This window comes from Oryctolagus cuniculus, chromosome 20 (genome assembly GCF_051225735.1).
Source record: "Oryctolagus cuniculus isolate XC-2025 breed Fujian yellow rabbit chromosome 20, ASM5122573v1, whole genome shotgun sequence".
Classification (NCBI taxonomy): domain Eukaryota; kingdom Metazoa; phylum Chordata; class Mammalia; order Lagomorpha; family Leporidae; genus Oryctolagus; species Oryctolagus cuniculus.
Window position 1 is genome coordinate 38,850,990 of NC_142886.1, and position 25,445 is coordinate 38,876,434.

The 25,445-nt window shown below is 41.8% G+C and overlaps 1 protein-coding gene across 20 annotated transcripts in view; it reads left to right on the forward strand.

Moving 5' to 3' along the window:
* The window catches only part of ZC3H14 (zinc finger CCCH-type containing 14), a 46,021-nt gene that overhangs the window by 1,466 nt on the left and 19,110 nt on the right, over nucleotides 1-25,445 (forward strand). For 8 of the 20 annotated variants that reach the window (XM_089322067.1, XM_089322066.1, XM_051826171.3 and 5 more), the window contains exons 3-9: nucleotides 8,034-8,148; nucleotides 10,183-10,223; nucleotides 10,761-10,953; nucleotides 11,288-11,717; nucleotides 13,617-13,777; nucleotides 14,137-14,237; nucleotides 15,909-16,064. In XM_089322067.1, the coding sequence (XP_089178193.1) occupies nucleotides 8,057-8,148; nucleotides 10,183-10,223; nucleotides 10,761-10,953; nucleotides 11,288-11,717; nucleotides 13,617-13,777; nucleotides 14,137-14,237; nucleotides 15,909-16,064 (1,174 nt within the window). In that variant the 5' untranslated portion in view covers nucleotides 8,034-8,056. Of the gene's footprint in view, nucleotides 1-230; nucleotides 346-3,363; nucleotides 3,443-8,033; nucleotides 8,149-10,182; nucleotides 10,224-10,760; nucleotides 10,954-11,287; nucleotides 11,718-13,616; nucleotides 13,778-14,136; nucleotides 14,238-15,908; nucleotides 16,065-25,445 lie in introns of all 20 variants that reach the window. The other 12 variants (XM_089322070.1, XM_070065498.2, XM_070065499.2 and 9 more) reach the window with 3 other exon arrangements.

A 25,445-nucleotide genomic window follows, 5' to 3' on the forward strand; every position in this document is an offset into this window, starting at 1 on the left:
CCTCCTCTGGCGGTGTTGTGCGAGTCTAGCTTCCTCCGTTAAGGCTCTGTGAAGTTTTCTGTGCTGTTTGTCCGAATTTTATTTATTTTTATTTTTTTCTTATTTTCATTACTTTCTTCCTGACCTTTACTGCCGTTTTGGATGTGAATAATGGATGCTTTCTGGTCTGTGTAATGGTTCAGTGAATTTTATTTTTAGGTTTTTGTTCTCTCCCTCTTTTCTCGAAACAGTGTGTTCTCCCTGTCTCCCTATTCGTTTATAATGGGTGTTTACTTTGAGCCAGGCACTGTGCTTATCTGTTGCATGTGCATTAACTCAAGATAATCCCCTGGATAACACTGGAAGGTATGTACAAACCAGAAAACTCGGGCTTTGTCAGCTTGAACAAGGTTTTATGTATTAAGACGGTGGTCTGTTTGACTCCAAAGTAGGTGCCTGCTGTAAAAATAATAGCTACCACTTCCTACAGCTGTTCAAGGTTCTCAAGTCAAAACTGTAGTTTTAAAGTTTAATTATTTGAAATGCAGAGAGAGACAGAGGGAGATCTTCAGTCATTCTCTGAATGCCCTCAACAGCTTGGGCTGAGCCAGGCCGAAGCCAGGAGCTGGGAACCCAATCCTGGTCTCCCACGTGGGTGGCAGACACCCAGGTACGTGAGTCACCTGTTAGTGGTCACATTAACAAGAAGCTGGATTGGAAGCAGAGCAGGAACTTCAGCCCAGACCTCTGGGTATGGGATGTGTGAGTGCCTTAACCATGGAGTCAGAAGCCCACTCTTATTTTCTTGTTAATACTGGGAGTACTTGCCATTTTCAGTGTTGACATTTGGATTGTGCGAAAGTGATGGTTAGTAAAACTGCTGATACCTTAACTTGAACCAAAGGTAATTGCAACAAACTCGACCAGATATGTGAAGGTCACTCCCCACTCATAGTTAGGGGGGAAAAAAGTTTTGCTGAAGAATGCCATTGATGAGTGATTTAAAACAAAAAAAAAAGCTTGCCTTTGATTGCATCTTTTTTAATGTTCTGTGTGAGGAGCTAGAACTGCTCATAAAGCACTTCTGTGGTACACTGAAATATCATGGGGTGCTTTTACTGAAATCTGTGCGGTTGAGTTGAGAGCTAACCTACCCACTTTATTCTTGGAACATTATTATTAACTAAGAACTTAGAAATTGTGGTAAATGCCAGACATTTATGTGAAAGCAAAGCAAGAAAAAAGAACTGCTGGTCTTTGTTGCTAATGACACATTGAGCTTTCAAATGAAAAATTTCTGGAAAGTGTGTGTCCACCTTTATGAGCTTGGCAGCTTCCTCGTATTTAAAGATTAATAGAGCTACTAACAAATGCAACTTTTTAATATTGTGTAATGAAATTTTTGTAGCTCAATGAACCAGTATTTTCCACATCTCCAACACATAATGGTCAAAACTATACAGGGATGAAAGAACCTTTAAAAGTGAGAATGGGGGCCTGTGTTGATGCTGGAGTTCCGTATGGGCACTGCTCCACTTTCTATCCAGCTCCCTGCTAATGGCCTGGGAAAAGCACCGGAGGATGGCCCAGGAGTTTGGTCCTCTGCCTCCCATGTGGGAGACCTGGATAAAGCTCCTGGCTTAAGCCTGGCCCACTGCTGGCCATAGCGGCCATCTCAGAGTGAACCAGCAGATGGAAAATCTTTCTCTGTCTCTCCCTGTATTTAACTCTGACTTTTAAATAAATAAACCCTGAAAACTAGCAGAACAAAAAGCCTGTGGATGGATTGATGGGTTTTCATATAGTATAAAGAGAGCATTGGTATGATTTAAAATTTCACCATACTGCTAACATTTAAGAAGATACTTATGAGCTATATTTTGTTTTGTTTTAATTATCTATTTGAGAGGCAGAAACAAAGAGTTCTCATTTGCTAGATTCCCCAGATGCCTAGTATTTCTGGGGTTGGGCCTGAAGCTGTGAGCCAGGACTCGATCCACATCACCCCATGAATGGCAGCAGCCCATTTCCTTGAGCCTGTACATGCTGCCTTCCAGGGTCTGCGTTAGCAGGATGGAGTCAGGAGCCGGAGGTGAATATTGAACCCAGAGACATGTGCCTTAACCAAAGGCCAGATGCCCTCCTTCACTTGTTGAGTTTTGGTGTAGTATAAGAATATCTATGTTATCTGAGAGGTTTTTTTTTTTTTTTAATTTTTGGAAGGATCTACACTTTAATTTCATGTTGGGCTTAAGAAAACCTCGTTGTAAGCCAGAGTCTTAATTATCTGACAGGTGTGTGACAGTTCTGCCCTTTGTGTGTGTATGTGAAAAGCCTATTAAAATACTTTTTTCTTTTCTAATTGTTTATCTGTGTGAGATCAGATTTTCTTTACAGTCTTCAGTTATCACAGCTGGGGACAGCATTTTGGCACAGTAGGTTAAGCTGCCACCTGTGATACCAGCATTTTACCAGTTCAAGTCCTGGCTGCCCTGCTTCTGATCCAGCTCCCTGCTAATGTCCCTAGGAAGGAGCTGGGTCCCTGCCTCCCATGTGGGAGACCTGACCATTTGGGGAGTGAACCAGTGAACGGAAGATCTCTGTGTCTCTCACTTTCTTTGTGTGTCTGCCTTTCAAATAAATAAAAATCTTTATTTGAAAAAAAGAACATGTTATAACAGTAAACACTGAGGCAGAAATTAGAGTCTGGCTGTCTTTTAAACCAGATACTAAAGAGTTACTATCCTAAACTTTGTGTTTCAGAAAATTTAGTTTTTTTTTTTTTTTTTTGACAGGCAGAGTGGAGAGTGAGAGAGAGAGACAGAGAGAAAGGTCTTCCTTTGCCGTTGGTTCACCCTCCAATGGCCGCCGCGGCCGGCGCGCTGCGGCCGGCGCACCGCACTGATCCGATGGCAGGAGCCAGGAGCCAGGTGCTTTTCCTGGTCTCCCATGGGGTGCAGGGCCCAAGCACCTGGGCCATCCTCCACTGCACTCCCTGGCCACAGCAGAGGGCTGGCCTGGAAGAGGGGCAACCGGGACAGAATCCGGCGCCCCGACCGGGACTAGAACCCGGTGTGCCGGCGCCGCAAGGCGGAGGATTAGCCTACTGAGCCACGGCGCCGGCCCAGAAAATTTAGTTTTAATAAAAATGTTATTTATGTTAGTGTAATTAGGTTTGTTGTTGACATGTGATAGGTATATTAAAAGGATTTATTTATTTGTAAAGGCAGAGTGACAGTTCTTCCATCTGCTTGTTCCCTTCCTAAATAGCCACAAGTAGCCAGGGGTGGGCCAGGCTGAAGTCAGGATCCAGGAACTCCATTGGAATCTCCTACATAGGTGGTAGACCCCAAACACTTGGGCCATCTTTCACTGCTTTCCCAGGTGCATTAGCAGGGAGCTGGATCAGAAGTGACGCAGCCAGGACTTGAACTGGCTCTCAGATGGAATGCTGGCATTGCAGGTGGGTACCTTATTCCTCTGATCCCTCATGCTGGCCCACTAGTTTTAATTTTGAATGTAATATCAGCAGATAGAGTTCACATAAACCAAGAGGGAGCCTGAGAGCTATAGCTTGAGAGTTACTGCTTTGTGGAGTGCTTACCACTTGCTGGGCATAGTTAATAAGTTATTTGTTAGTAATGATTTTTGTATAATTTTAACAGATGAGAAAATTGCTCAGAGAGGATGAAGCTGAACCAAGATTCATTCATTCATTCATTCAACACTTAATGGATGCCAGCTATGAGCCAGGAGCTTGTTTTGCTTCAAAAATAAAAACCATAGGAAACTTAGAAGTTCTCAAACTTTTTAAAATTCTAGTCCATGAAAGCTCAAACATATGCTAGTTGAATCAATGCAGTTCTTTTGTTGACTCCTAGGATTTAACAAAAAAATCACAAGCCAGGAATTTTTCAACCTGTTAAAAACCTGGTTTTCCATCTGCTGGTTCATTCCCTATATGGTCACAATGGCCAGAGCTGTACCAATCCAAAGCCAGGAGCCAGGAGCCAGGAGCTTCGAGCTTCCTCTGGGTCTCCCATGCAGGTGCAGGAGCCCAAGGACTTGGGCCATCCTCCACTATTATCCCAGGCCATAGCAGAGAGCTGGATCTGAAGAGAAGCAGCTGGGACTAGAATCGGCGCCTATATGGGATGCTGGCGCCTTAGGCCAGGGTTTTAACCCGCTGTGCCACAGCGCCAGCCCACAGTTCCCATTTGTTCCTGAACACAATGTTGGGGTGTGTGTGTATGTAACAGGTTGTATTGTATCTTTTAGAAGTAAAGAAATGGGAGTCTTGAGAGGGCTACAGAAAGCTGGTCAGTAGTAAATGTAAAAACCACAGAACCCACATCTCCTGGATCCTTGGTGTTCCTTTTACATTAATTTCATAATAGAAACTTGGTATGAGGCTGGTGTTGTGGCACAGAGGGTTAAGCCACTGACTGTAATACTGGCATCCCACGTCAGGGCACTGGTTTGAATCTCAGTTGCTTCGCTTCTGATGTAGCTTATTGTTGTTGTGCCTGTAAAGGCAGCAGAGGATCGCCCAAATACTTGGATCATGTGTAAGACCTGGATGGAGTTGAGGTTTATGGCTTTGGCCTGGGCCAGACTAGCTTTTTGTGGCCATTTAGAGGAGTGAACAAGCAGGTGGAAGATCTCTGTCTCTGTCTCTCTTTACTTTTTTTTTTTTTTTTTTTTTTAACATTTTTACTTATTAGAATTAGGGAGGTAGAGATAGAGAGGTATTCTATCTGCTGGTACACTCCGCAGATGATCACAATGGCTGGGGCTGAGCCAATCTGAAGTCAAGAGCCAGGAGCTTCTTGGTCTCTTGTGAGTACAGGGGCCCAAGGACTTCGGCCGTCTTATACTGCTTTCCCAGCATAGCAGAGAGCTGGATCAGAAGAGGAGCATCCAGGTCTAGAACCGGTGCCCATATGGGATGCCGGTACTTCAAGCCGGGGCTTTAACCCGCTCCAGCACAGCATCAGCCCCGTCACTTTACCTTTCAGATAAATTTTTTTTTTATTTTTTTGAAGTTTGGTAAGTTAGCAAATGGGTAGGAGTCACTGCTGTGCATGATTAGAGCTCTGCTGAAGTCTGTCCGGCAGTTGATGTGGCTTCTCTACTTCTTGGCCTGAAGTTTCTTAAGGGCAGAGACTGCATGTTTGCTGTGTCCCAGGAGCCTCAGAGAGCTGATGTCCCATAACTGTTAAGTGGGTAAACAAGTTTCACTAGACTTTGATGTAAAATATTATACATCATTTATATTTAGATTTAACTGCCTTATAATTTGTATCTGTTTACACTGTTGTCCTAAAGAGGGTGACTTTGTGGTCCCTTTATGCTAGAAAGAGATCTGGAACCCTTTAAGCTGTGAAAGCAAACCTTCAGGGTTGTGTATCTTAGAGAAGCGGGTTAGGCTAATTTCAGGTCAGCAATCAACTTGAGAAATCTTTCAGAATCCTGGAAAAATGTATCCTGGCCAAGTTAATTTCTCAGATTCTTTCTTCCCATTGTGTGTACTGAGGAAATAATATGAATTTCTAAAATCTTTGTTGAGAAATAATTGGTATACATTGAGATGTACATGTTAAAGTCAGCAGTTGGGTATGTCTTGACATAAATGCAGCTAGGAAATCAGCACCACCCTCAAGATACCCTTCACTCCCCCACATTTCCAAAGTACTGCTTTGTTTCCCTCTCACTATTCCCTGTCTCTGTCCTATAACCAGGTAATCACTGATCTCATAGATTTATAGAAAATGCAAACATATAGTGACAGTACACAATGTGTATCATTGGCATTATGAGGGAGAAAGCCAGGACTGCCAGAGTTCCAGCTTTTTTATTTATTGACCTTTTCTGAGTTACCAGTGTCATTGCATAGTAGATTCTGTACATTAATAAGCTACCAGGCCTATTTAGTATAATGGCTAGAGAGTGGTGGAAGCCTTTGTTTTTCCCAGAGAAAGTAAATGATTTCTTGTCCTTGTTTGTATCTTCTCACGTACTACATTCTTCCATGAAATACTCTGATTTCTCTCTTTATAAATTGGGCTTTTTTTAAAAAAGAGTTTATTTGAAGGGCAGAGAGTAAGAAACAGATCTTCATTTGCTGATTCATTCCCCAGGTGCCTGCAACAGTCGGGCTGAAACCAGGAACATAATCTGGGTCTCCTACAAGGGTGATGGACCCAATTACTTGAGCCATCACCTGCTGCCTACTAAGGTGTGCATTAGTAGGAAGCTGAAACTGCGAGTGGAGCTAGGACTTGAACCCAGTCACTTGATCTGGAATGTGGGTGACTTAAGTGGCTGCCTAACTGTTGTGCCAAATGCTTGCCCTCGTATATAGGGCTTTTTCAACATGTTTCTGCTTTTCTTGAACTGGATTTTTTTTTTTTTTAAATTTTCTTGAAACATCTGAGAATACTTCTGAAGTGAATTCTTCTGTGTAGGGATTAGAATTTCTGATAATGATTTTTACTTCCTTCTTGCTGAAGTGGTTTTGGCCTTTTGGAAGATGGTCCCAGACTTTACCCTTATAATCACTGTGTAGGTTAAAACATCACTTAGTCTTGAGGCTGCATTTTTAAAGTGATGTATGTGGAGTTTTTAGGTGGTTTTAATTTAAGTGATGTTGCTGCAAGTTTGTTATCTTGAATAATTGAAATCTGCCATTACCAAGGATAAATGGATTCTTTTGAGAAATGAGTATCATTTTGAAACAAATATATGGAAAACTAAACAAAACTCAGTCTTCTTTAGGAATGTGTATATACTTTGGGGGAGCTTCTCTGGAATTAGCATTATTAAAATTGTACTTTACAAGAAAATTCACTCTCCACTTTTTTTTTTTTTTTTAAGATTTATTTATTTATTTGAAAGGCAGAGTTACAGAGAGGCAGAGAGAGAGAGAAGTCTTCCATCTGCTGATTCACTCCCCAGTTAGCCGCAATGACTGGAGTTGGACCAGTCTGGAGCTAGGAGCTTCTTCCGGGTCTCCCACATGGGTACAGGGGCCCAAAGAGTTGGGCCATCTTCCACTTCCTTCCCAGACCATAGCAGAGAGCTAGATCGGAAGTAGAGCAACCAGGTGCCCATATGGGATGCTGGCACTGCAGGTGGTGGCCCCCCAACCTCCACTTTTAATTCCACAATTCAGATGTCTAGTTTTGTGTCAGTTATCCCTCATTCCCATCCTTTTAGTTATTAAAATATTGTGAATGAAGAGAAAAAAGAAAAAGCCATGGACTGGAGTTGTGGTATAGTGGTTTAAGTTGCTGCTTCTGGGGCCGGCGCTGCGGCTCACTAGGCTATTCCTCAGCCTTGCGGCGCCGGCACACCGGGTTCTAGTACCGGTTGGGGCGCCGGATTCTGTCCCGGTTGCCTCTTTTCCAGGCCAGCTCTCTGCTGTGGCCCGGGAGTGCAGTGGAGGATGGCCCACGTGCTTGGGCCCTGCACCCCATGGGAGACCAGGGTAAGTACCTGGCTCCTGCCATTGGATCAGCGCGGTACGCCGGCCGCAGCAGCCATTGGAGGGTGAACCAACAGCAAAGGAAGACCTTTCTCTCTGTCTCTCTCTCACTGTCCACTCTGCCTGTCAAAAAATAAAAAATAAAAAATAAATAAATAAAATATTGCTGCTTCTGATGCCACCATCCCATGTGGGCACCAGTTCGAGTCCTGGGTGCTCCACTTCTGATCCAACTCCATGTTAATGTGCCTGGGAAAGCAGTGGAGGATGGCTTAAATACCAACCCTGCCACCCACATGAGAGACCTGGCTGAAACTCTTGGGTTCTACCTGTCCCAGTCTTGTTGTTGACAGCCATTTGGAGAGTAAATCAGTAGATGAATTCTCTATTTCTCCCTCCATCTCTAACTCTGCATTTCAAATAAATAATATATATATTTTTAAGCCAAACATGATGGGACATAATTCTTAGCTGAGATACTAATTAAAGCTGAATGCATATTTTCAAGCACATTGAGTGCAGGAGAAATGTTCAGAATCTGAAAGTATTTTATTTTCCTTTTAAATAGATGAAGAACTTCCTGATTACATTATGGTGATGGTGGCCAACAAGAAAAGTCAGGACCAAATGACAGAGGACCTGTCCCTGTTTCTAGGGAACAACACAATTCGATTCACTGTGTGGTATGTTTCTGAATATGTATGCCTCAAACCAAGGTTTGGCCCAACTAGGAATAGGTGTTCTGTTCGGAAAGAAGGTCTTGCCAGTCTGATTAGGTTCAATGTGAGCCATGGGAGCACAGCCTTTCTAGTCAGACTGCTAAGGTTGAGTCTTGGCTTTGCATTTTGCCTTAGTTTCTCCATCTGTAAAATAGAAATAGCAAATCACCTGCTTTATGGAACTGTGAGAATTGAATGATCTTATATAGGTAAAGTGCTGTAAATATGGCTAGCACATAGGACTCCTTAGTATATGTCAGTTGTACTTAGGTTTCTTTTGTAAACTTCTACATTTTATCCCTTTCTGTCTTCAAACCTAGTTACAGATGTTGTTTGGACAGGATTGGCTTCTTGTATTGCTTTTTCCAATGAGTTGTTACTCATGGGGCAAGTTTTTTTGTTTTAAAATTTTTTTTAGCTTTTTTCATTTTTCTTTATTTGATGAAAACCTCAATCATCTTTAAAGTTAGAATTTTTAAATAGGCAATTGTGTTTTCTTTTTCTTTTCTTTCTTTCTTTCTTTCTTTTTTCTTTTAAAAAAACAAAACAAAACAAAACAAAACTAATTTGGAAGGCATAGAGACAAAGAGAGCTTCCATTAGGTGTTAATCCTCAGATGCTTTCAGTAGCCTTGGCTGGTCCAGGTCAAACCCTAGAACCAAGAACTCAGTCCAGGTCTTTGTGGATGTCACGAACCCAAACACTGAGCCATCACTGCCTCCTCTGAGTCTGAATTAGCAGGAAGATGGAATGCAGGCACCATTAACCACGCAGTTAAATGTCCACCCTGGCAGCTGGATTTTTAAGTATAACTGCCTTACTTGTGAATGTCCCTTTTAAAGCCACAAATGCCTTGAGTTGAAAATATTGCCCCAAAACATTCACTTTAAGAAGGCCAAGTCCTAGTACCAGGTTTGAGGTACTAGGTCTTTACTAGGTGTATATTTGAGTTTATGTTGCATGGTTTTGAAGGATATTGGTAGAATGCAGTGGTCCTTAGATGTTGTTATGCACTACTTCTCTTTGGATGACCTAACCTGCTTGTTACTATTTGTCCAGACAATAGTTCCCGCTCCCCTACCTCTTCCACACACGAATGAGCAGGTGTTGTGGTATAGCAGATTAAGTGGCCCATATGCCGAACTGAGTGCCTGGAATCAAGTCTTATCTCTCTTTCCAATCCAGCTTCCTGCTAATGAGCCTGGGAGGCAGCAGATGTTCGCCCAAGTGCTTGGGTTCCTGCTAACCACATGAGAGTGATGAAGTTTTCATATCCTGGGTTTGGGCTGATCCAACCCTGATAGTTGTAGGCATTTGGGGGTGAACCAGTGGATGACAGATCATTCTTTCTTCCTCTCTCTTTCAAATAAATCTTTTATTTAAAAGTTAGTAATCACTGATTTGGGTTGGGAAAATTACCATTACTGTGAAGATTTTTTTTTTCATTTAAGCTACAGTCTTTGTTTAGTTTCATGCATATTTTTTGTGACCCAACCTTTGGCTCAACCATCGGCTTACTTTGCATTTGAGTCCAGCTAATCTAAGATGGAAGACTGACGTAGTAGTATTTAGATAACGTGATGGCATACTTTAGACACATTTCTTAAATAATCAGAACACTAACCAAATTTGAATTTAAAATTGGAATAATTTAACTTTGTCAGCTTGCCATAAAATTGTTCTTTAACATTTACTAGTATGCAAGGGATACTGTCTCTGATTTGGCACTTTACTTTGCTGAATATTCATTCATATGTTTTCTGTTGGCAAAAATTCCGTGGTCAGTTGATATCCTTGCCCTTTTTTTTGCAGAGGCCAGATGTTGAAAATTGTGAAGGGAAAAAAATAATAGTTTTTCTACAGTATGCATATATAGGCTTTTAAAAATATGAAACAAGTTAATTTTAATACCGTTTATCAATATTTCATCAAATTTAGAGTGACAGCTGAAATAAACATCTTAAGGGAGGCTTTATTTTTGTTTTTATTTCTTTCTAGGCTTCATGGTGTATTAGATAAACTTCGTTCTGTTACAACTGGTAAGATTGTGTTTTTTGGGGAATTCCTGATAGCAATTGTGCATGATTCTCTTCCCAAGGTTACTTATACTGCTTTGGAAAAAAAATAACTTTGAAAACAGTGGTTCATTTGAGCTTCTTTAGGAAGCAGATATTTTTATGAATTTAAGAGCAGCAAATAGAATTCAGAGATGATATAAGTGGGGAGGAGGGAGCCGTGCAACCCTAAAGAAATGATTCTAGATGTGTGCAGAGATGTAGCCTCAAGGATGTTTCAGATTTTGTTTGAAAGTTACTTTTTAATAGGTTGAATAAATCATGTAGGGAATAATATTCAGTGAAAAATAATGTTGAAGAATAGCTTGAACACAGACACACTATGTATATATGGCCTTAGGTTTCCAAAATGTGTGTACTTTTTCTCCAAAAAATCATCTAATCATCTTTGAGGTATTATATTTTTTACAATAAACATGTAAAGCTTTGGAGCTTGTCATGAGGGAAGAAAAGCTCTTTAAAGTAATACAAATAAAAATACCATGTGTTTTTTCTTTCTAGAACCTTCTAGTCTAAAGTCTTCTGATACCAATATCTTCGATAGTAATGTGCCTTCAACCAAGAGCAGTTTCAGTCGGGGAGATGAGAGAAGGCATGAAGCTACTGTGCCACCTCTTGCCGTTTCCAGCAGTAGACCTGAAAAAAGAGATTCCAGAGTTTCTACAAGTTCACAGGAGCAGAAAACTACTGTTAGGTAAGCGTGTTACATAAGTCTGTAGTGAGCAGACAGCTATGAGTGTGATGTTTACATTAGTTTTTATATGTGTTCGTTGCTGTTTTCTTAGCAAGCTTTATAGTGAAGTGATTCTGAGCAATTTTTTGAATAAAAGATAAGACCTCAGTATGTATCTTGTATCTCAAATGTGGGAAATCAACTTTTAAAGTATGAATAATTTCAGAGTAGTTTTGGATTGAATATATAAAGGAAGAATCGACTTTTTCATTGAAAATTTTAAAGTGAAGATTGAAGATTTGGATGTAGGTATTGTAATTTGATTGTAATTATGTTTTATGTGATTTTTAAATAGGCAGACTTACGACGATGGAGCTGCAACCCGACTGATGTCAACAGTGAAACCTCTGAGGGAGCCAGCTCCCTCTGAAGATGTGATTGATATTAAGCCAGAACCAGATGATCTCATTGATGAAGACCTCAATTTTGTGCAGGAGAATCCCTTATCTCAGAAAAAACCAACAGTGACACTTACATATGGTTCTTCTCGTCCTTCTATTGAAATTTACCGACCACCTGCAAGTCGAAGTTCAGATGGTGGTGCTCATTTAAACAGGTTGCAATTTCAGCAGCAGCAGAACAGTGGTCATGCTGGCAAGCAACTTGATGCACAGAACAGCCGGGTGTATGAAACAGGACGTTTGTGTGAGCCAGAAGTACTCTCCAGCTTAGAAGAGACTTACAGTCCTTTCTTCAAAAATAGTTCGGAAAAAATGGGTATTGAGGTTTGTATATATTAAATTCTAGCTTGCTAGGCTGAAAATAGGCAGTTTTTGATACTAAGTAGTATATAAAGTAAGCATATATTACAAGTTTAAACTGATCTCCTTGTAAACACCAGAGATTCTGAGTTTCTTCTTCAAAGCTGACTTTTGGGGATTGATTCTTTGTTTTTTCTTTTTTCCTAAGGTTTGATTGTTAGGGCTGGTGCTGTGGTGTACCAGGTAAAGCCACCACCTGCACTGCCTGCATCCCATAAGGGCGCTGATTTGAGTCCTGGCTGCTGTACTTCTGATCCAGCTCCCTGCTGATGCACCTGGGAAAGCAGCGAAAGGTGGCCTAAGTCTTGGGTCCCTGCACCCACATGGAAGTTCCTGAAGAAGCTCCTGGCTCGGACCTAGCCGTTGTGGCCATCTGGGGAGTGAACCAGTGGATCTCTGTCTTTCTCTACCTCTACCTCTCTCTAACTCACTTTCAAATAAATATTTAAGAAAAAAATATTTCATTTTTATTTGAAAGGCAGATTACAAAGAGAGGAGCGATACAGATTTCATCTGCTGGTTCACTCTTTAAATGGCTGCAACAGCCAGGGTTGTGCCGGGCTGAAGAGAGGCGCTTGGAACTCCATCTGGGTCTTCATGGGGAACAGGGGGCCAAGAATTTGGGGCATCTTCTGCTGCTTTCTCTAGGTGCATTAGCAGGAAGCTGGAACAGAAGTGGAGCAGCCAGGATTGAACCAGCAACCATACAGGATGCTGGTTTTGCAGGCAGCAACTTAAGGTGTGCCACAATGCCAGTCCCTCTTTATTTAGTATTTGAAAGAGTGACAGAAAGGACAGACCTGTACCACAACACCTACCTCCCTGGAGATATTTCATATCATATCTGTAGACCTTTTTTAATCTTTTTCATATATGCCATGTGGTATTTATTTATTTGAGAGAGAGAGCCACAGACAGAGGGAGAGACAGACAGGTCTTCTGTGGCATAGCAGCAGGTAAAGCCACCTCCTGCAATGCCAGCATCCCATATGGGCACTGGTTCAAGTCCTGGCTGCTCCACTTCAGATCCAGCTCTCCTATGGCATGAGAAAGCGGTAGAAGATGGCCCAAGTCCTTGGGCCCCTGCACCTACATGGGAGACCTAGAAAAAGCTCCTGGCTCCTGGCTTTGAATCGGCCAATCTCCAACCATTGTGGCCAGTTGAGGAGTGAACCAGTGGATGGAAGACTCCCTCCCTCCCTCCCTCCCTCCAACTTTGCGTAATTCTTTCAAATAAATAAATAAACCTTTAGCCCCCCCCCCCCCCCCCCAGAAAAAAAAAAGGTCTTCCATCTTCTGGTTCACTCTCGAAATGACCACAACAGCCAGAAATAGGCTGATCTGGAACCAGGAGCTTCTTCTGGTCTCTCATGCGGGTGCAGGGGCATTAGCACTGAGGCCATCTTTCACTGCTTTCCTAGACCATAGGCAAAGAGCTGGATGGGAAGAGGAGCAGCTGGGACATTAACCAGTGCCCATATAGGATGCTGGTGATGCAGCCAGAGTCTTAGCCTACTATGCCACAGCACCGCCCCGATACCCTCTTCAAGTTTTTGGCATTTGATAGAGCTTTACTTTTTCCTTAACAATTTTTAGTTCATTTTGGATTTGTTCATGATGGTTACTAGTAGGCAATCAAGTAACTTCATTTTGTTAGTTTCCTCAACAGTGCTGTATGTAGCTGTTTATAAAATGAATTTGTAAAGCTCTAATTTCTGTTTTAGCTGAAGGTTGGTTATTAAGGATAATGTCTATGTTTTCATAAGAAACACATACCCAGTGACTTTTTCATAAGGTTTGGAAGAACCATTCTGTGGTAGAACTTTATTTTTCAAGACTAGGTAAACAAATTTCTGATTGCAGGATGAAAACTTTCGGAAGAGAAAGTTGCCTGTGGTAAGTTCAGTTGTTAAAGTAAAAAAATTCAATCTTGATGGAGAAGAGGAGGAAGAAGATGATGACTATGGCTCCCGGACAGGAAGCGTCTCCAGCAGTGTATCAGTGCCTGCAAAGCCTGAGAGGAGGTACCAGACCCTGCTGTATATTAATCTCTAACTGCCTGATGGAAGCTTCTGGGTTTCTTGAATAGGATAATCATGAAAATAAAAATTTAATGTAATAATGTGAAACTTTGCTAGTGGCTTTTGAGAAACACTTTACATCAATTAATAGCACATTAATGAGAGAAACTGCTTAACTTTGGAGAGGATTGCAGGAAATATTAAAAGCTATTACGATGGGGGAGAAAGAAACAATTTATATTTATTATTTTAGGAAGTTACAAGGTCCAGTCTGGTTAGCATTTTCTGAAAACTACAGCTAGCCTGTTGAAAATGTAGAGAAGGCTGTAGTAAAAGCAAAATACCTTTCTTAACTCTTTCAGACCTTCTCTTCCACCTTCTAAACAAGCTAACAAGAATCTAATTTTGAAGGCCATATCTGAAGCTCAAGAATCTGTAACAAAAACAACTAACTATTCTGCAGGTAATTTAAGTGTATTATGTTTGCACTAGATAAGAGTTCTATAACTCTTGAGGAAGCTGAAAATACTTACTAAATTGAGAGAGAATAAAAGTGCCTGTCAGATGTCAAGACCAAGATTAGGTTCTTCTATAGAGGAAACGGTTTTAAAATGAGATTTGACCAGTTTGAGAAACTGTTGGTGGAGTTTAGCTCTTTGAGCACTGTGGAATGCAGTTTAGATAGAAACTTATGATGTATAAAAGGGAGCAAAACTGAATAATATAAGTAGTTGGAGAATTTGTTTAAAACTAGTATATAAAAAGTTGGGTTTCTTTTCTTATAAATTAGAACCTAAAAATATATAGGGCAGAGAATTGACTCATTTGGGATATTCCTGCTCTGGTCCTAGTGGAAAACCTGAATGAGTGAATATAAAGATACCACATATTTTTAAAACAAAAGAGATGAGTCACAAACTGATCTTACTAAAAGCTCACTCAGAAATGTAGACTAAATGTGGGTACTGTTTTGTGTTTTCATTAAAGTCTGCATTCTGTATCCCAGCTACTGTAACCAACACATACAACTTTAAAATGTTAATGGTAATTACCCACTCATTTTTTATACTTTTTAATTTTTGCTTTAGATTTGGTAAATGTTCTCACAGCACTATTCTGGTTGTCCATTCTCTTGTGTGTCTTTTTGTGACACTGTTCCTAAACTGTAATCTGTTAGTCAACGGTTTTTGATTCTGTGAGTCATCTGTGCACTTGATTCTGCTTTCCTCATCCCTAAATTAACCTTGAACATAAAACTAAGCAGGTTTGGCATATAGAAAAAATAAGGATTATCAGGTGAAGCCAACACTGGACCTAGTAATGTATTATTTACATTCATTCATTCATTCTCTCTCTCTCTCTCTTTTTAAGATTTATTTATTTGAAAGGCAGGCAGAGAAGGAGAGGGAGAGAGAGGTCTCTGTCTGCTGGTTCACTCCCCAGTTGGCCACAACGGCTGGAGCTGTGCCAGTCCAAACCCAGGAGCCAGGAGTTTCTTCCAGGTCTCCCACATGAGTGCAGGGGCCCAAGGATTTGGGCCATCTTCTGCTTTCCCAGGCCATAGCAGAGAGCTGGATCAGAAGTGGAGCAGCCAGGTCTCGAACCAGCGCCCATTTGGGTTGTGGGCACTGGAGGCAGTGGCTTTACCTGCTATACCATGGTGCCGGCCCCTTGTTTACATTCTCTTTTCTATTCAGCAATATTAATTCTTTAGAATAATGAGGAATGTAGTGAATTTCCATGACCTTGAAATATCCCACCATTAAAATAGTTGGTGATCCCCAAGTTTTAAGAAATAGAAAATGAAAAATGTGTTGAAATTTTTTCTTCACCTAGGTTATCTAAAATATATTTTAAAAATTGGTAAAAGAGCCTAAACTGCATTTAGTTTAAAAATGAATACAAATTTTCTGTATTGCATTCATGGCATTTGGCTTAAAATGCATACACAATGTTTGCATACCTGTGGGTAATAAGTCAGGAATGCTGGCAGAGAAAATGAGGTGATGTCTGTGCAGTAATTTGAGACTCTCTTGTTCTGACCAGAGAGGGTATTAATGTTTAATATGTCATGTTTGCTGTTGTGTTTTCATGTATTTTTGCTTTTTTTTTTTTTTTTGCTTTTATATAAAAGTTCCACAGAAACAGACACTTCCAGTTGCTCCCAGAACGCGAACCTCTCAAGAAGAATTGCTACCAGAAGTGGTTCAAGGACAAAGCAGGATCCCCAGAATAAGTCCCCCCATGAAAGAAGAGGAAACAAAAGGAGATAATATAGAAAAAAGTCAAGGTAATCATTTATATTTCATTCTCTAGTATACTTTCTTTGTGACATGTATTTTCCATTAGGTATTATGAATTTTTTTTTAACCTGTGGAAGAAAATTGATTGTTAAATCCACAAACAAAATGAGAATGGACCACGAGGAAGGTTCATATATATACTTTTTTTTTTTTTTTTTTTGACAGGCAGAGTGGATAGTGAGAGAGAGAGAGACAGAGAGAAAGGTCTTCCTTTTGCCATTGGTTCACCCTCCAATGGCCGCCATGGCTGGCGTGCTGCGGCCAGCGCACCGCGCTGATCTGAAGGCAGGAGCCAGGTGCTTCTCCTGGTCTCCTATGGGGTGCAGGGCCCAAGCACTTGGGCCATCCTCCACTGCCTTCCCAGGCCACAGCAGAGAACTGGCCTGGAAGAGGGGCAACCGGGACAGAATCCGGTGCCCCGACTGGGACTAGAACCCAGTGTGCCGGCACTGCTAGGTGGAGGATTAGCCTATTGAGCCACGGCGCCAGCCTCATGTATATACCTTTAAGAAAATTTCTTGAAAATTATATTTATGGAAATTTTCATTATTCTCAGAGTTGGAAAGACAAGTACAATGAAATCTCTTGATCACAGTTATCCAGCTTTAGTAATTAACAAGAATTTTACTGGTCTTTAGAAAACTTTCTCCTTAAGACACACATTTCTGTACTCTTCCTTTTCCCCCATTTGTTGATCCTACCTAATCTTGAACTTGAAATCTTAAATTATCTTTAAATCTCCCTTCTTAGCATCCCTTCCCTTTTTCCTGCCATATCTCTTTGAATGGCCTTACTTTTCCCCTTGTGTATAACATACTGAAGCAGATAGCTTCCAGCTGACCTTTTGACATCTTCTCATCTCTTCTCTCAACTCCACAGCATCCTCTCTAACTTGCAAAGTGCGACTCTCATTGTGTGGCTCCTCTGTGAGAGCATGACCCTTTCATCTTCGTTTCCCAGGACTATTGCCAGGATTTTGTTTCTGTTATTTGGCCCATGAGCCTGCACAGCCCTTTACTACGGTTTATCTTCTGTATTTATATTTGTCTTCTATATTTCCTATCAGGAAGATTCTGCTTTCCTGAGATTCTTTTCTGCTAAGAACTGATTTTTAAAAAATCTATATGCTTATCATGTGATTTCTTACTTTACACTTTTTTCTAACCGTGGAATACATTTTTAATTCTCAAATGTGTCCTTCAAGGTGTTAAGGTTTCAAAATGTATCATGCATTTTTTTTGACAAAATTTTTTGTCTGTTATGCAGCATTGTATGCTTAGTCCTGTAAATGATGGACATGAGCACAAGAAAACCCCAATACAGTCGGTTAGTAGATAGTAAATGTAAAGTGTGAATGGGGCCTACTGAAATCTGGGAGGGAATTTGCCCAGTGCTGTAGGAGGTGAGGCCAAAGGTTTAAATGGGATATGCCAGTGTGTTCCCTGCAAATTGTACTTTTTGTTGTACCAGAGTTCCCTTCAGAGACAAACCCTATCTCAAAAGAACTTTCTTGAAGTAGAATCAAATGGAACAGGAACAGAAACAATAGAGATAAGGAAACAATATCATATAAAAGTAGGGGAGGAAAATGGAACTAGGATATCTCAAAGCAAGATTGTGTATTTTTTAAATGTCACAAAAGCAACTGAAGTTTTCAGAAATTAAAAGAGCTATTTACATTGCATCTTTTAAAATGAACAACAAAAAAGTATTCAGGTCAAGTCTTAGACCAGGTTAAAAAATGAAAAGAGCACAAAATAGCATTATTTCAGGAAAAGTAGGCTAGAAAGATATACCAAGATATAAGAAAAGATCATTTCAAAGTAATCTAGAAAACATTTAAAAACATATATATAAGACATGAAAAACAAAATACAGTAATTTTGAAATTAAATATGAAAAATTACAAGTATAAATTAGAAATGAAGAGTAGAGGGCCACTTGTAGTACCAGCTGTTCCACTTCTGATCCAGCTTCCTGCTAACATTCCTGGTAAAGCAGCAGGAAATGATCTGAGTGCCTAGTTTGGCCTGGCCCAGCCCTGGCCATTTTAGGAGTAAATCAGCAGATGGAAGGTATCTCTGTCTCTTTTCCCCACTCCTTTTCCTTCCCTACTCTAACTTTACCTTTCAAGTAAATAAATGCATCTTTAGGGAAAAAAATAAAGACTAAGCTAAAGAACTCTTTAAGGATTAGGAATTGAGGATAAAGATGCTAGAATTGTAGTGCAGAGGATTAAGCTGCCGTTCATGACACTGGCTCTTAGATTTCTTTCCATAATTTTTTTTAAAAGATTTTATTTATTTATTTGAAAGATTTGCACGCAGAGAGAGAGAGAGAGAGATGTCTTTATTTGCTGGTTTACTCCCCAGTTGGCCACGATGGCTGGAGCTGCACCAATCCGAAGGCAGGAGCTAGGAGCCTCTTCTGGGACTCCCAAGCTGGTGCAGGGGCCCAAGGAATTGGGCCATCTTCTACTGCTTTCCCAGGCTATAGTGGAAAGGTAGATCTGAAGTGGAGCAGCCAGGACATTAACCGGTGCCCATATGGGATGCTGACAACTGCAGGCGGCAACCCCTTCCATAATTTCCTAATTCCAATTTCTCTTTCTTTTCCAGTATAAACATTTAAAGTGTCAGTTTCTCTTGATGTACTGCTTTTACTGAATATCATGAGGGTTTTTTGTTTGCTTTGTTTTTAATTTGAAAGAGGGAGAGTCTGGGCCGCCGCTGTGGTATAGCAGGTAAAGCTGCCGCCTGCAGTGCCGGCATCCCATATGGGCGCCGGGGTCGAGTCCTAGCTGCTCCACTTCCAACCCAGCTCTCTGCTATGGCCTGGGAAAGCAGTAGAAGATGGCCCAAGCCCTTGGGCCCCTGCATCCATGTGGGACACTTGGAAGAAGCTCCTAGCTACTGGCTTCAGATAGGCACAGCTCTGGCCCTTGTGACCAATTGGGGAGTGAACCAGTAAGTGGAAGACCTCTCTCTCTCTCTCTGCCTCTGCCTCTCCTTCTCTCTCTGTGTAACTCTTTCAAATAAATAAATCTTTAAAAAAAAAAAAAAGGGGGTGGGGGAGAGTCTGGTTCACTCCACAAACATATCCAACAACTGGAACTGAGCTAGGCCAAGGCTGGGAGCTGAGAATGGAATCCAGGTCTCTCATGGTGGGTAGCAAGAACCCAAGCACTTGAGGCAATTTCTGTTGCCTCCCAGGTTTGCTTTTGCAGGAAATGAATTAGTGTAAATGGGATTCAAACCCAGGCACTCTGGTACTGGATACAGGTGTCCCGAGTGGGATCTTACTCACTATGACAAATCCAAGTCTCTTAATTTAAACATAAATTGAACACCATTTGTATATTTTACCCAGGAGAGTGTTTATTTAGATTTATTTACATGTTTATCATTTTAGTCATTGTCATGAGTGTTATTTGAATGTCCTCAGTTTCCAATATTTTGAATTATTTTTGAAGTATAATCTCTGGAACAAAAAACTGTTGGTGGTAAATTTCCCATTAGTCTGTTTACCTGTGACTGTTTCTAATTTCTCATTTTTGTGTAGTAGCGTTGCTGGATGCCCAAATGTAGTTTAAGTTATTTGCTCTCAACACCTTATATATATTACCCCATTGTCTTCTGGATTCCGTTGTTACTGTGTGGACCTCTGTCATTCTAATTGTCTATCATTCCTTGGTAGGTGATCTGTTCCTTTTCTCGGGCTGCTCTCAAGATCTTGTTGTTGTCTTTGGTGTTTTGCAGTTTTACCGTCATGTGTCTAGGCATGGGTTTCCTTTTATTTTTCTTTTTGAATGGAAAAAACACATTTAAAAAATATTTTCATCTTATGAAATACATGCTTGGCAGAGAAAATTTGGAAAAACAAAGTCAGTGCAATATCTATCATTGATAGCTTAGAAAGTAACCAAATAGTTCAGAAAGATTTAAAAGTAAAAAGCAGCATTCCTCGCTTTGTTCTTTTCCACACTAGTTCCTCTCCCCAGAAGCTACCATTTTTACTGCTGTTTATGACTTTCTTTAATTTTTCCATTTCTGTAATACTGTACAGTTTTCTCTTTTGCAAACTAGAGATGATAGCTCGTGATTCATGCTGTTGCTAGGCTCTACTGTATGTATTCATTAAAAATTGATTTGAGGGGCTTGTGCTGTGGCACAGCGGGTGAAGCTGTCTCTTGCAGTGCTGGCATCCTGTATGGGTGCCAGTTTGAGTCCTGACTGCTCCAGTTCCAATCCAGTTCTCTGCTATGGCCAGGGAAAGCAGTGGAAGATTGCCCAAGACCTTGGGCCCCTCTTTGCAACCTCGTGGGAGACCCAGAACAAGCTCCTGGCTTCAGATTGGCCCAGCTCCAGCTGTTGCAGCCATTAGGGAAGTGAACCAACAGGTGGAAGACACCCACCTACCTCTCTCCCCTTCTCTCCCCTCCTCTCCCCCTCCCTCCTTTCCTCTCTCTCTCTCTCCCCTTCCCTCCCTCCTTCTCCCTCCCTCTCCCTCCCTTCCTTTCTCCCTCCCTTCCTCTCTCACTCTCTCTCCTTCTCTCTCCTTCTCTCCTCTCCCTCTCTCTCTCCCCTCTCTCTCTTCCTCCCTCCCTCTCTGAAACTGCCTTTTGAAAAAAATAAGTCTTAAAAAAAAGGGGCCTTCTGTCCACTGGTTAATTCTCCAGATAGCTGCAACAGTCAGGGCTGGGCCAGATCAAAGCTAGGAGCCAGGCACTTCATCCAGATTTCTCCATGGGTGGCAGGGACCCAATTACTTAAACTATGTTCCACTGCTTTTCCCAGGCCATTAATAGGGAGCTGGATTGGAAATAGAACAGTGAGGACAGGAATCAGTGTCCATAAGGCCAATGTCACAGGTGGCAGCCCTGCCCGCTACATCACAGTGTCAGCCCTCAGGTTCTAATGCATTTATGTTTCCATACCTCCAAGCTCATTTAGTGAAATGACTGTTTAGTCCCATTTATTGATTACTTATATGATTTTAAGTGATACATGTAAATAATTTTTATCTGATTAGCTATATTTCAGTACATTTTGACTCTCAGGTTTCAGAATATTTTGATTTCCAAAAGATAGGGACAGTTACATCCTCCTTCAGTTCTTACATTTCCTTCTTCACCTGCTAAATTCTGTCCTTTATACTTTTGATTTTTGTCAAAGTTCAATGAATATACAGTTTTCTAGTTAAGGCCACCATGATTTTGTAGGTTTATTTTGAAAATTGAGAACCTAAAAGCATTTATATTATTTAGGTTATGTAAATATTACTCATTATAAAGCCACATTTACATTTTATTTCTTGTAAAGCTTTTTGGACAGGGATTCCCTAGATTGTTTTTAAAAATTTTTCTTTTCCTTACACAGTTTTTCCCATTTTTCCATTCTTGTGTTGCATATCTTTATTAAAGCCTAACAGTCTAGGTTTTTTTTTGTTTTGTTTTGTTTTGTTTTTTTTTTTTTTTTAGATTTGAAAGGCTGAGTTAGAGGAGAGAGATATGTATTTTCGATTTGTTGGTTCATTCCCCAAATGGCCGAAATGGCTGGAGCTGGGCCAGTCGGAGCTGGATCAAAAGTGAAGTAGCTGGGACTCGAATTGGCTTCTATATGGGATGCAAGTGTGGTGGTTTTACCCACTACCCAACAGCTCTGGCACCCAGTTTAGCATTCTTGCTATTGAATCTTTAGGTTCCCATTTGCTCAGGTGCCTCCCCTTTGAGCCTCTCCTCTCTCTTGCTTTGTGGGCCTGCTTCAGGGCTGTGCTTCCAGGACTACTTCCTCTTCCTGAATTTCCTGTACAATTCTCTGTGTCCCAGTGCATTCCTCCATTTTGTAATCAGATTCATCATTAAGAAAGTTCTTTTTGAAAGGCAGAAAAATATCTTCCATCTGCTGGTTAACTCAAATGCCTGCCACAGCCTGTGCTGGGGTATGCGAAAGCTAAGACCCTAGAACTCCATCTGCATTTCCTATGTGGGTGGCGGGGGGGGTCACATACTTGAGCCATCATCTGCTGCTTCTCGGGATGATCATAGCAGGAAGTTAAATTGAAAGAGGAGTAGCTGGGATTTGCACCAGGCACTCCAGCAGACATCCCTAGCAATGACCTAAGCAGCTGTGCCGCATGTCTTCCAAAACTCTTTTTAAGAAAATACACAAGGTAGCTTTTCAACATACTTGGAAATCTAACCCATCCTTTACTTGATTGATACTTCTCTGTGTTCTTAGTGTCTGAAATTTCACTGTGATATACCTAGATGTAGTCACTTTTGGGCTGGATACTTTGTGTACACTTTTGAAAATGCATGCCCTTGTGGCTGGCACTGTGGCTTAGCTGGTAAAGCCTCCCCCTGCAGTGCTGGCATCCCATATGGGTACTGGTTCAAGTTCCAGCTGCTCCACTCCTGATCCAGCTCTTTGCTATGGCCTGGGAAAGCAGTAGAGGATGGCCCAAGTCCTTGGGCCCCTGCACCCATGTGGGAGACCCAGAAGAAGCTGCTGGCTTCGGATCGGCGCAGCTCCAGCCGTTGCGGCCATCTATGGAATGAACTGTCAGATGGAAGACTTCTCTCTCTGCTTCTCTGTAACTCTGCCTTCCAAATAAATAAATAAATCACACACACACAAAAAAGAAAATGCACACCCTTCAGTGTTGGAACTTAGCCTGCATTCTTTGTTTCTTTTTTTTAAAGATTTATTTATTTATTTGAAAGGCAGAGTTACAGAGAGGCAAAGAGAGAGAGAAAGAAAGTCTTCCATCCACTGGTTCATTCCCCAGATGGCAGCAACAGCTGGGGCTATGCTGATCCAAAGCCAGGAGCCAGGAGCTTTTTCCAGGTCTCCCACATGGGTGCAGGGGCCCAAGGACTTGAGCCATCTTGTATTGCTTTCCCAGGCCACAGCAGAGAGCTGGATCGGAAGTGGGGCAGCCAGGACTTGAACTGGTACCTATGGGGGATGCTGGTGCCCTAGACCAGGGCTTTAACCTGCTGTCCACAGTGCTGGCCCCCATGCATTTTTTTTTTTTTTAAGATTTATTTATTTGACAGAGAAGGAGAGACAGAACGTGTGCGTCTGCGTGAGCATGCTTCTGTCCACTGGTTCACTCCCTAAATGATTCTAACAGTGAGGGTTTGGCAAGGCTGAAGTAAGAACCAGGAGCTTCATTTGTATCCCCCATGTGGGTGCAGGAGCCCAAGGACTTAGGCCACCATCTTTTGCTTTCCCAGGTGCATTAGCAGGGAGCTGGATCAGAAGTGGAGCAGCTAGTACTCAATCTGGTGCCGATATGGGATACTGGCATTGCAGGCCAGGGCTTTAACTCATTGTGCCACAGTGCTGGCCCCTCGGTGTAATTAGTGAATGTGTACACCAGTACATTTCATTTATGTGCACACATTATTATTGGTATGTAAGAAAACATAAATCTAAGAATGAGATGTATTAGGCCCTTTTAAGTTCCTCATTTTTATGTGCCATTCAGAAAGATACAAAGGATGCATGTACTGATGCTCCCCAACTTAAGATGGGGGCCATGTTCTGATGAATCTAAGTTGAAAATATTGTAAGTTGAAAATGCATTTAATTACTCTTTTTAGTTTTGTTTTGTTTTTGACAGACAGAGTGGACAGTGAGAGAGACAGAGAGAAAGGTCTTCCTTTGCCATTGGTTCACCCTCCAATGGCCGCCGCGGCCGGCGCACCCCGCTGATCCGATGGCAGGAGCCAGGTGCTTATCCTGGTCTCCCATGGGGTGCAGGGCCCAAGTACTTGGGCCATCCTCCACTGCACTCCCTGGCCACAGCAGAGAGCTGGCCTGGAAGAGGGGCAACCGGGACAGAATCCGGCGCCCTGACCGGGACTAGAACCCGGTGTGCTGGCGCCGCAAGGCGGAGGATTAGCCTAGTGAGCCGCGGCGCCAGCTTTAATTACTCTTAACCTGCAATAATTGTAGCCTAGTCTACCTTAAATGTACTCAGAACACTCAAGTTAGCTTCCAGTTGGAAACAATCATCTAGCACAAACCTGTTTTTATAATTTAAGTATTAATGCGTTTTTCTAATTTATGCAATACAATACACTGAAGAGTGCAGTACTGTTTGTTGCCCCTGGTGTCTACCTGAGATCTGTGGCTCCCTGGAGAGTATTGTGCCACATATTATTAGCTTGGGGAAAGCTCCAAATTACAAATCTCAATTATGGTTTCTACTAAATGTGATTGTTTTTGCTGTGTTATAATGTCTGAAGTCTTAAGTTGAATTATCATAATTTGGTTACCATCTGTACCTGAAGCATCATGTTAGATTGGAAGCACTGTGGAAGAGTCTTTCAGTAAACTGCTTCTACATTCAGAAAAAATGAGGGAAATCCCCTCTTTATTCTGTCCATTGTCTTCCTTGCGTAAGCACCACATTTTGAAGTTTGTGTGTGTATGTGGTATAAGGATGTATAATTATATATATGCATACATGTACCTTTTTACAAAAGATTTATATATTTGAAAGAGAAAGACTGATCTTCCAATTTCTGTTTCACTTAATACAGTGTGCCATAGCACCAGCCCCACATGTGTTGCTGTAGATTTGTTTCTGGGAGGAGGAGCGTGGTGGGGGCAAGAGGTGCGGAATCACCACACAGACCCTGGGAGTCAGGTGAAAGCAGGTCTGAGGCAAGCAGCCTGTAGACTCATTTATTTCAGTTGCTACAGCAGCTTATATAGCCAAGGCAGCCAATCCGGTCAAGGGGCAGTCTATGCCCTAACCAATCACACCCTGTTGCCAGGCAGTTTCCAAAGCCAGTCACAGCCTGTTGCCAGGCAGACTCCACTGTCATGTGGTTTCCGAAGCCATCCAATCACAGCCTGTTGCCAGACAGACTCCATTGTCCTGTGGTTTCTGAAACCATCCAATCACACCCTGTTGCCAGGCAGACTCTTGCCAGCGGCCATCTTGGCATGGCCTTCTCATTCCACCACATTTCCCCCTTTTCGTTTATTTTTGAGCAGCGGGAGGCATGATTCTTGGCCATACCATTGTTGACCCCGTTTCCATATGGTCTCCGTACACGGCTGTGCCTGTCTTAGGTTGCCCCCAGGGGATCTTACCCGTCAATGACTAACCAGCGCTCAAAATGGGAGACCACAGGAGTGCTTGCTCAGATCGGGGTAGGAATGAGGAACAGTGTTAATGGCAGTCATGCCATTCCTCAAATGGCTGTGGGCCGTTTGGCTGACCAGAGCTAGTGGGGTATAAAACAGTAATGGATGTGGCTATGGGCAGTTCCTCAGGGTCGGATGATAGGGCAGGTGCATCCGCTAACAAGGCGGACTCTCAGTCTTGTTCAGCTGGTTCTGGTTGGC